The sequence below is a fragment of the Micropterus salmoides genome, unplaced genomic scaffold (genome assembly GCF_014851395.1).
Source record: "Micropterus salmoides isolate LMB-PRFRI ecotype aquatic unplaced genomic scaffold, ASM1485139v1 Ms_hic_scaffold_19, whole genome shotgun sequence".
Lineage (NCBI taxonomy): Eukaryota > Metazoa > Chordata > Actinopteri > Centrarchiformes > Centrarchidae > Micropterus > Micropterus salmoides.
Genome location: NW_024041039.1, coordinates 23,849,817 through 23,862,002, shown reverse-complemented (window position 1 = coordinate 23,862,002; position 12,186 = coordinate 23,849,817). Strand labels below are relative to the sequence as shown.

The window sequence follows — 12,186 nt, the reverse complement described above, 5'->3', positions numbered from 1 at the left end:
TTCCTTGTCATGGACTTGTGACCAATTTCTAAAGACTTCAGCTTTGATCTCCTTTGATCTCTTTTTGACCAAATTATTAAAGAAAAGATGCAGTGCAACACTACACACATTTGTGAGACAAAAAAAAATTCTTACACATGTCCTCTGTTTTATTATATTCCCCACACATGCCCTTATTTCTGTCAGACTCAGCTAAGGAGATTATCTTTAAAAAAATATTTCATGTTGTATTTCATGTTGCTAATTCCCACAGAAAAATCCGTTCCAATTAGCTAAGTGTAGTAACTGCTCACCATGACAGGAAGAACTTAACGGCTGGCCTGCCACTGTATTTTTATTTTTTTTTTATCTCCGTCACAGCTGAATTCATGACACCACTAAAGACAGGGAGGTTGAGGCCTGTGAGCAGAAAAGACTTTCTGTAAAAGGACTGAACAGTCCCACGCCATATTCACTGCACACTGCACTCTATAATTGAAATCACCATGTCCCCGCTGTTCTCAAGTGAGGTGGAAATAAAAGGAATATATAACACAAATACAAAATCAAAAGTCTTGGTATTCCAATTGAGTGGACGACACAAATTAAGTCATGTGGCAAGAAAAGCCTTTAGAGGGAAATTGCTCCACAGAGAGTAGAAAGCTTACACTTCAGTGCTTTCAAAAGACCTGTGAAAAGAATTGCGAGACACATGCTTGTTTGTGTTGCAGCAGCAAAGTGAATGTTAAAGATTCATGGCTTTTAAAATGGATTTCCTCTTTTACGTTTCTTGACATTATCAGGAAGCTGCGCAGGATGTTGCTTTTGCCGACAGCAAATCCAGGACAAAAAAAAAATATTGATTTGTATCAGATCTTCCATCTTCTTCTAATGTGTCAGACAAACTCTCCACATGTAAAATCTATGAATGGGCAAAGTAATATTGTGAGTATAAGAAAAAATATTCATGAGAAGGAAATACAATAAAAACAATGAGCATCTGTATGTGGATGCATGACATAATAATGTTTCAACTGTTTGTGAGAGCTAGATGAGACAATTGATGTTTATTAGATTACACTGGTGGCTTTCTGCAAATGGGTTTACATATTACTGCTCTTTTTTGATATCCAAAAAATCACAATTGCTCTACATCTGCATTTACAGTATAGACTTCCTTTTGCAAATACAAATCCTGTAGCAGTCAGAGGTAACGATTAAAAAATTCAAACATACCGTTTCAATTATTCAACCCCCACAGCAAATCAGGTTCATTGTCAAAATCTACAGACTTTCAGCTGTTTGCATTGAACAAATGCAACAAGTGGTTTCCCCAAATTCAGCTGAAAATGCAACTTTTAATGACTTCTCCAGTCTCAGAATCATTCAACCTCTTCATGGCAAGCATCTTTAGTACTTTAGCTTCTGGCAGCTTTCCTGAGGAATCTTAGCCCATTCCTCATAAGCAATAGCCTCCGGTTCAGTAATATTCCTGGGTTTGTGTGCTGCAACCGCTTCTTCAAATCCCACCAGAGATTTTCTCTGGGGTTCATGTCAGGTGACTGTGATGGCCACTGTACATTCTTCCAGGACTTGTTCTGCAACCAAGACTTGGTGGAATTTGAGCTTTGCTTGGGATCATTGTCCTGCTGGAAGGTCCAATGACGCCCAAGCTTCAGCTTCCTCACAGAGGGCATGACGTTTTCTCCTGGAATTTCCTTGTACGTCAGTGAATCCATCTTGCATTCCACACGCTGAAGGTTTCCAGTACCTAAGGATGCAAAGCAGGCCCAGGGCATCACCGAGCCACCACCATGCCTAACTGTGGGCAGACTGTTCTTATGAATGTATGGTTCATTCTTCTTCCTCCAGAGATACCGCTGATCCATTGTGCCAAAAAGATCCAGTTGTGCTTCTCAAAACTCCTGTGGCTTAATTATATGATTTTGAACATATTGGAGCGGACTTGGAGTTCTGACATGAAAGCAGTCTGTTTTCAGTACGCGCCTTACTGTACTCAATGAAAACTCTTCATGTGTTCCAGCTCAAGCACACCTGGTGCAACTAACAAAGCCCTTGATTAGTTGCAACAGGTGCGAACACCCTTTTTGCATATTTGTGCTGTTGTGAAGGATTTTATTCAGGGTGTTGAATAATTTTGAGACTACTTTGTTGTGTTGAGTCATTTCAATTACTTTACAACTGCAAACAGCTGAAAGTCTGTAAATTTGGACAAACCTGATTTGCAGTGGGGGTTGAATAATTTTGATTGCAACTGTAAATACTTAGCAATCCTATAACTTGCTTCAAACCTGCTGCGTCATGGGTGCTTCCAGTTTATGATGCGTCTTTATCATAGTACACAAAAGGTGCAAGATGACAAAAGATCAGCACGGACATCACTGGCCAAGTATGTTCACGCATGCAAGGAATTGTATTTGAATTTACTGCAATCATACTCAGTGCCAAGAACAAAACCATAAAGTAAAACATTCAATGTTAATAACTAATTAATTGATCTTGTCAAGAGACAAGAATTTGACTTGGCCCAAAAGCACACCAAACAAACATCAAACACCAAGCATCTAAATAAACTTATATCACAACATAAATCGCTCCCTCACAGTACATGGCTGCACAAGTTGACTTCCACATATCTTTCCTCTCATCCCACACCATAGTCCGACCACTCTAAATATAGCTCAGCTCCAGCTCTGTTCAGCTGTGGAAAAATAAATAGGTTAATTTAGTGGATTCCTTAGCGTCTGACCTGTCAAAGGAGACCAGAATTATGCATCTAGGCCTAATGGTTTAGGAGTTATTACTTATTAATTTTGGGTATGTTATTTTAGGTGTTTTTCCTAGAAACAGGTGGCAGTTATCAAGTGGTTAAGGATCATTTTACAAGTCAGTCCTGAGCGGTTAGCCTGATTATTCCATGAAATATAACTTCCCCATAGGCCTCTGTTACAGTGGACATTTTGATTTGTCAAACACAAGTGTAACTAATAACATTAATAATGGCTGCATTCCACTCAGGTGTGCCAGTTTGGTGCAATTGTGAATGCTGCATCACTGGCTTGGCTTACTGATGCACCAAAATAGAATGGAGCCATTGTTTATAATATTAGTTACACCTATACTTTTACTGCTATGACAAGTGTTGCCAGAAGAAAAAACATTTTCTGTGTTCTTAAAGAAGAAGTGAAAAGAGGGCTAAGACGGAGAGATTTATGATGAATACTAAGTGAATTATTTATTCACCCCCCCGTAATAGTGGGCTGCATTTACTGCCACATATGAAAAAAATAATTTTGATTTGCATACAGTATATTCAAATTGTCTTTGATGTAATATGAATCAAATTGACTTTAATTGACATCAATTCTCTCTCAACAGTCCAAAAGCTACATGTGCAGCAGCCAGGGGAATGTGCTGTGCTTCACCATAGATTTTGGATCAGGCTTCACCTGCTCAGAAGGCACTTCAAAGGTGAAGTAACTGAGTTCACAATTGTTGTTGACAATCCGGTTAGGTACGGTTCTTCCCTGAACTGCTCCTGAGACAGCAGTTAGACAGCACCTGTCCTTATTCACTTAGGCTTCTACTGTATTTTAAAATGTATTTAAGTAACTCTGAAATATAAAGATATCCTCTCAAATGTCACACATTTTGTAAAGTGGTCTTACCAGAATAAAGTGGTGGATGGTATGCTATTGTCATTAAATGTACATTTTGGATTATTTTGGCAGCCTTGCTACTTTTTGAATTCAATGTCCATTGGATCACTGCAAGATTGGTACAGCAGTGATAAGTACTGCTGTGCTTTTGTTATGCATTATAAATTTCCTCAAAGTACATCTGCACATTAAAATGTCAGGTCTTGATCATGCAGGTCTCTCTGAAGTCAGACGTGGTGTTTAAATGTTGTGCTCATTATTGAAATCCCTGTGCTGCTGTCTTTTATAATCCCTTCCCATGTAGACCGTGCTGTGGCGATATAAGTTCTCTCAACTTAAAGGCTCCTCTGATGATGGGAAAACCAGGGTAAAACTCCTTTTCAAGAATGCTGAAAGCAAGCAAATAGAAATGAAGGTAATCATTTTTTTCCACTTCAAAATTAAAGGTATACAAAGACTTTTTGAATCATAGTTTGCACAGTTATTATTCATTAATACCAATTAATACTAATTTACAGAATGTCTAGTTAGTAATATTTCCTCCTAAGTGACCAGAGTGTTAAATCCAGTTTTTCAAGAAATCATAAGTTTTAAAATATTCATATTTATGAGTATGAACATATTAATGTGTCTCTCTGTCATTTATTTGTATTTTTCCAGGAACTAGAGTTTGCTAACCTAACAGCTGTCCTCCACTGTATACATTCTTTTATCGCTGCCAAAGTGGCCTCCATGGACCCTCTCTTTATGTGCGGTCAAAGCTTCCCTGGAAATTACATGAACAGTTAAGAAGACACGTCCTCATTGTCAAGTGCACCTGTGGCAAATATTTTATGCACAGAGCCACTTGATATGTTTATCTTGTTCTTGCTATTTTTGTATGAACTACTGAAAAATAAATATTTGTAAAAGACTGTAGAAGTAGAACATGTATAAATTAATGGTGGAAGAAAGATGTTGTTTAATTTTTGACAGGTAGAAAAAACACAATCTGAATGGATTCACAGTTCTTCCATTTCTTCAATATGTTTTCTCTCATTACATAATGGACACTTACTTGTTTCCATCACTATGAAAGGTATCACCCGTTCTACCATATGGTGTGTAACTGCCATACATTTGACAACCTGACACAAATCGCCAGATACAGCAACTGCCACTACATTTAGCTTAGAATCTGAGCTGATACACTATCTATGAAGAATTATGGTACTGTACCTACATCTAGTAAGTACATCTTTACTGACAAAATGAATCTGATGTTGGCTTACTCCAGCAGACCTCTGACAGGGATTTTCTTTTCTTTATATTCACAGTTGAACTGTAATGAGTAATTCTCCTTTCCCGGTCCCTCTGGTTTCTCTTGTTATGTATGTGAAATGGGGGGGGGGGTAACACAAACAATGTAATGCAGTCTAATAAGCCTCCAAATAACCACTGAATTGAATCAGCACCTCTCTGAAAATAAAAATCTTCACAAAGGCAGCATTTATTTTATTGGCTTAGATACAATTGTTTGATGTTTGTGCTGTTGTCCATCTTTTGTATCTAATAAAGGCAAAAAGACTGAGTTTCAAATCTTTCTAGCCAATGAGGACATTTACCTGAAATGTGACATTTAATCTTCAGATCCACTTTTATCAACTTCCATTCTAATACACTGAACAATACTGTATGTCTTCAGTTGCTGATGGTTCTATTGTGAAAATGCATATTTGCTGTGTTTTCAATAAATTGCTCATAAAGCCCAATTGCCTATCATGCGAGACATATCACAGCTCCCTGTGGGTCTGTATGTCTACTTTGAAAGTGAAGGGATGGCAGTGGATGTAACATTAGCATCTGTTAGCCCAGTCACTTAACTGTTCATCTTCTGCTTAGCTCTATCTCAATAACCTGCTGCCTGCTGACAAAATATAAGTTACCATCTCATCTGACTGGATCAGTCAGATAAAATGTCATTCTTTGTTATTTAGTGTAAAATGAGCTGAGCTGCAGCACAACACTTATTCAATGAAGTGCTTCTTTCATCCAGATGGTTTTATCATTGCGCTCTGAAGTTAACATTAGCTTACAGTTTATTCAAAATATTCCCTGTCCTCCTGTGCTTTTTTTGCTGACAACTCCCACTGTCGGGGAGGGGGGATGATTTCCCTTTAATGAAAGTCACCAGCTGCTTCTGGTCACTAAGAGGAGCCTCACTTGAAAAGTATAACACACATATGCAAATGCTGTCCTCCTTGGTCCAAGCTCCACAGATGCAGCCTGACATAACAGTATGTGTTGCTAGTGCACCATGAAGGTAAGGCAAGGCAGTTTTATTTACACATTTCAACAGAAAGGATTCAAAGTGTTTTACATTGGCAAAGAAAAGCATTAGAATGGCATTCAAAACACAATGGAATAAAATTTAATTCTAAAATGCAACAACAATTTCTCATTTGAGATGATCAGGAAGTTGGTTCGACCTGTGTACAACACAGTAGCTAAACGTAGCCCTACTAGGTTTATATTCTTCAAGGAGATCAGATATGTGTTTTGGCCCAAGATTATTGAGTGATTATAAACTAGATAAAATTTTTTGAGATGATAAAATGCTGATTTAGTAATTGCCTTGCTATGGCTGCAGAAACTGAGACCTGAGTCAATTAAAACAGCAAGATTTCTAACTTGGGTTTTCGTCTTTATAGCTCTGGAATCACTTGGCGAAAGATAAGTAATTCTGAGCGTCGTTTGTGTAGCTGTGATAAACGATGTTGTCCTGTTGTACCATTTGGCCTGGATGGAGCACGCACGGGTTGAATAGAAGCGGCTCATGAATTAAACCCTGGGGGACTCCACATGTCATGGTTATCTGCTCAGATTTATGATCACCAATGGCAACAAGATAGATCCTGCCTGCAATCTGAACCTATTGAAAGGATAATCCCTACTTACCTTTCCAGCCTCTCTAGAACAATTTTATGGTCCACAGTATCAAAGGCCGCATCGATGACCAACCAGCACTAAAACTGAGGCATTATATAACACTGGTATCACTGCCATCTCAGTGCTAGGATGTTTCCTAAAGCCAGATTTTTAAAAAAGTCCATTTGCATTTAAAACGTTATTGAGTTGAATCAAAACATCTTTCTCAGTATTTTTTCCAATAAATGGAAGATTAGGGATCGGTCTGTAATTATTAAAATTGAAGGATCCAGGTTGCCTTTCTTTAAAAGAGGATTAACAACTGCAGATTTAATTGATTTTGGAAAAATGCCCAACTCTTTTCAGCATGTCCATTTCCAAGCAACTGAAAACCTTTTTGAAAAAGGTAGTTGGCAGAGTGTCAAAACAGCAGGTGGATGAATTGAGATTCGTCACTACATCATCCAGAGTTAGGTACTGATAGCATTGAATGTTGACAATCTGGCCAAATTGTGTGGATGCGCTAAATGGATCATTTTCTCCGTATATTTGCATGTTGGGCAGAAATGGCAGAGACTGCACAGAGAAGTTTTTATCAGAAAACAAGAATGTTGTTTAAAATGTCAGCAAGAAACAGCATCAAATACTCAAATACAATATAAAATTCACATGCCAAATCAAACAGGGATGCAAAATATGTTTTGCACTGTATTTGAGAAACCTTGAACTCTGTGATACTGACAGTGATATTTCATTGCCTTGTGACACACAAAAAAATTAGCCTGGAGGTTACAGATTGCGTAAGATGTAGCTATTGTTGTGGTGTATTAATGACATTGGTGTGGCAACCACATGGTGATACTAAGAATCAGTTCACTAACTGGTATTTCAGTTTGACAAAAATGACAGAACAATGGTTGTCAGTTTTCATTTGCTGTATAGGTACCTGCCCTATTACACTCCTTGATTGTTTATCCATTGTCCGGGCCAAAGGTTATTTTATTTTGGACTTATACATAAATGAGTGATGGAGGGCACAGGTTAATTTAGAACAAGCTCTGAATCTGTGACCATCTGTTACCACTGAACTTGACATAATGTTACCTTTGACTTGACTTCATTTATGGAATAATTATTAAAACTGAATATTTTGAACAGTCAACTGTCCAAGAAGTTTTCTAATTTTAGTGGCACTTGGAATCCTCATGTTCCATGAAGCAGGAGACGAACTGAAGCAAATCCACTGTCATAGTTTAGAGCTTGACATATGATGTTATGGCCAAAAGCTTTTTGACTTGGATTTCAAAGTTTCTCTTCTCTCTCTCTACAGTTATTTTTGTTTTTATTTTGGTAACACCATCTAGGTACAAGGCTGTAGCCATGATTTTAGAAATAATTAAATATATAGCCACCAAAAGAGTCTGTACATTGTTTGGATTTGTTGACATTTTATGTGTTCCTTTGACTGTTAAAATATATTTTCTTCTTATCTTATTGTCTATTCTATTTCAAAACCCTTTTCATAATTTGATTCTCTATATTGTCTTTTTTTAAATGAGCACAGTCAAATATAAGTGTGTATAACCTAAAAATACATACAAATGTGCAATTAGGTGTAAGTTTTGAATGTTAATTAAGTCTACCTTAGGCTTTTTCTGAAACAGTTACGAGATTTCTAGTAACAATACTGAGCATATGACCTCAGTGGTAGATACAGCCATGCCTTGTCTGTCATACCCTCGTGTGTTATGTAGTGTACCTTAATTTATCCTGAAGGGTTGATTTGCCATTAAAAAATAATACCTTTCTGAAGTGTATGTTATTTAAGAGCAGTAAAATAAAAAAAGACTACTGCGCTTCTTCACTATAATAAATTGCTCATTGATTACAGTCTGTCATCTTTAAAATAAAACAACACCTTAATTAACACTGAAACTAAGAAATTCCCCAAGCACAGCAACAACAATCAGGTGCTAGTAGATAGCAGGCAAAGTCTATGAAAAATCAAATAAACTACTGCACACTGGTCTGACTTTACTATTGTGACGTGTTTCACCTATTGCTTCTTCAGGCTCACATAATCAAATTACAAAAACACTTAAAGGTGTGTTAAGTAAAGTAAAATATATATATTGTGATGTTTGTTGATCTGTTAGCACATTCTTGCTGTTTATACTATAATGCTTTGTATAAGATGTTAATTTTATAGGTGTCATGGAAAACATGGATTGTGCTGGTCACATGACCTGCACAGGGTCTACTTAATACACCTTTAAGTGTTTTTGTAATTTGACTATGTGAGCCTGAAGAAGCAATGGGTGAAACGCGTTGCTCACAATAAAGATAGTAAAGTCAGACCAGTGTGCGGTACCTTAATTAACACCTTAATAATAGCACATATATTGAATTTAATTAGTAAAGTGGCTTAATTAACAAATTTTGTACATGAGAAATACACTGTGCACTTCGGTATACACTATTTTTATTCTGTTTTATGGTGCTGTCATAAAAAGTGTTCTATTAATAAACAGAACTGCAAGGAAAATTTCACCGGCCATTGTGACCTGTAGCCTTGGTAAGCGGAATACCAAATTGCAGTAAGTTTCCGTTTTGACAGTTACCATCTATCAGTGACTTTTCAGAGGCATCAAAAGGCAACTGGAAGGTAAAAAGAGGCCAGAGGGGCTGCTTATTGCCTCTCCATTATTTTTAAACAACACAAAATGATGTAACTTAGAAAGTCTTGGCAACAACGGTCAGAAAGAGGCTGTCACTAAAACTGACTTCAGGACATGTAATGGGATATTTAAATAACAACACAACAGGCTAAATTGGCAGAAATTACCATAAAGTGGATTCAACACCTGTCACAGTAGAAAACTGAACACTGCTGCACTTGAGAAAGTATTTACAGTATTGTACCTGCATAGAATTGGATTGCACTATATTCTGCAGGTGGCAGATATTTTGTCAATCCTCTCTATAACAATAAATATTTTGGTATTTCATAATGCTCTGCCTGATACCACATTTAGAACAAACTCTTCAGATAACAGCATATGAAACAACAGTTTTTTTCTGGATGTCACTAGCTTCACTCTCAGATATTCATTTGTTGAGATGTTTTGGCTGAAACAGTTTTGCAGTGAGGCTAAAGCAGACACCGTGACAACAAGAATGTACAAAGAGCTACAACTGAGATGGTCTCAGACCCGCTGCTGAAGTCACTGCCGGCTGCTGCCACACACACAGCATCATGAAGTTGCATCAGCACCATGTCAAGCATGAATTTCAAGTACACTGCTCAACTTTCAATGGGCTGTGACTTTCACAATTGACTCCACTGGCGGCACTGGACCCTGAATGCTTACTGAAGTATTTGTGTTGAGGAGAAGTTTCCAAGGCAACTTCAGGACTGCTGCCACACTCTTACTGTTAGTAAACCCTACATGCTGTGCTAAAACTTTGGGAGGATGGAGGTGCAATGCTTTGAGTAAGCTGATTTAGCTGCTCTTGCTGACGTTTCAATAGCTCCCTCATCTCACCCATCTCAGACACCTGGGGGGAATTAGCCGCCCGCTGGGGACCACTCTGGACTCCATACTGAATACCGAATGCTGATGGAATGGAGTGACTTTAGTGTGCATATATACCATACAGATTTCCATAGTAACTGCTAGTAATTGTGGCATTTGAACAAACGTAAACATATCTCAACTTCATTAGTGGCCACATTTGTTTGGATAGCCAGTAGCATTAAAGTCAGTCAAGACATTAAAGCACCTATAGCAATATATTTCGGTTTGTGGCAACAGATTCACAATTGGATTTCATTATTTGTTTTAAAAATGTCCTGTCCTAGTCAAAGTTTGGGAGTCATGGTGTGCTTCAAACATTTCTATTAAAACTGTCAGACTACAGTTATGATTGCCATCAGTGGCAGAGGATTATAAGGTGCAGAGGGACAAACAGACCTTTACCTTCCTCCGTCTTAGCCTGAGTACTTTATCTCTTCACAAATGATTTCATGCCCTTTTTATTCAGTCTAAAATTCTTTAGACATCTCTTATATTCATACTTTTTTGGTCGTAGTTACCGCTCGATTCTGGAATAACCTTTATTATTGTGTTATTGCACTTACTGTCAGTTAGTCACTTCCTTCATTACATCTTAATCTCGTATATTGCACACATCTGGATGGATTATACCCATGTATACAAAAAAATAGTGCAAGAGAGATAATGTACTGTGTAAGTATTATCTTATGTGTTTCTCTGGGATAGAATGGCTAGAATAATGGAAGGAAAACAAACCAGTCAACTGAAGAGAAGAGAAATACCGAATCTCTAAGTTATTCTAGTGTGGGCGGGTTTGCTTAACCTGCACAATGGGCTCCCTGCTGTATGTGAATATTTAAGGGCAGGTTCAACAATGCACACACCACTAAGATAAGTCTTTATTGTTACTGTGAACATCTCTGACTCGCCTATTGTAAGCTGTCCGCAAAAATGGCTGGTAATTTCACTGCAATTTTACTTTTGTTGCTCTGCATCATTCTCCCAGGTTTTTCAGCTGATGAAGCAAAACATTTAAACTGTAAGTATCTGTTTTTTTTATAAATGATTTTGCTAAAAGCTATTGTCATCTAAAAAGTTTCATAATCTATTATAAGTTGAAATATAAGGATTGGAAAAATAGATTGTAATAAAAGCTAATAATAGCAAATATGGCTTTATTACATATTTTCAACCATATGTGGGGTACTACTCACCTGCATCTCTTCATGAATTAGAGAAAGGAGATATACCCATGGAAATGTCAGTGTCAACATTCATATGTCTCATTGAACATTTCTTCTCTATATATCTTAAAAAAATTTTAAAAAAGCTGTGAAGACAACATGTTCCTCTCGCTTTGTGTTTTGCTTTAAAACAATTTGGAAGATTTAACACCAAATCTGCCACAGTGAATATGCTGCATATAAGGCTGGGGAAGCTCCTGCTCTTAGTTTTGTGTATTGAAAGTGATGATGCCTCGAATACATTCAAATACTAATTATTTACTGACAAGTAGCCCGGGAACCAGACTAGTCTGCAGAGCTCATGTTTCATTTGCTCTGGCAGATACGTCTGGCTCTCCTGCCATTCTCCTCCCAAATCTTACACAGTTATGCACAAGTGAAAATGCTGCATATGAGGCTGGGGAAGCTCCTGTGCTTGGTTTTGTGTATTGAAAGTGATGATGTCTCAGATACATTAAATACTAATTATTTACTGACATTTAAAATGCTAGCACTTGTAAGGTGGGCATAGACAAAGGTTCTGACAATATTGTCAAATATACAGTCAGCGATGGAAGAAATACTCAGATCCTGCATTTAGCATACTCCATTTCTTTATTCAAAATCCTGTTTATATGAAAGTACAGAAGTACTTTAAGTACTAGTTCTGGAGGGAAAATATACTCATGCGAGTGATGTATATGACGTTTGATTATTATTACTTACACAGTGTAGTATTTTTATGTTATAGCTGGTCGACGTGGACCAAATTAAAACAATTTTTTAGATACTTGTTTAGATACATATCTTGTAAAATACAATGCTCAAATAAATGTGAGT

At 37.3% G+C, this 12,186-nt stretch overlaps 1 protein-coding gene across 5 annotated transcripts in view; it reads left to right on the top strand.

The window, feature by feature from the left end:
• sntg2 (syntrophin, gamma 2) overlaps window positions 1–5,237 on the top strand; it is a 99,632-nt gene extending 94,395 nt beyond the window's left edge. For all 5 annotated transcript variants that reach the window (XM_038729370.1, XM_038729371.1, XM_038729367.1 and 2 more), the window contains 3 exons: window positions 3,379–3,471; window positions 3,964–4,074; window positions 4,320–5,237. In XM_038729370.1, the coding sequence (XP_038585298.1) occupies window positions 3,379–3,471; window positions 3,964–4,074; window positions 4,320–4,448 (333 nt within the window). In that variant the 3' untranslated portion in view covers window positions 4,449–5,237. The remainder of the gene's footprint in view (window positions 1–3,378; window positions 3,472–3,963; window positions 4,075–4,319) is intronic.
• The last annotated feature ends 6,949 nt before the right edge of the window (window positions 5,238–12,186 follow it).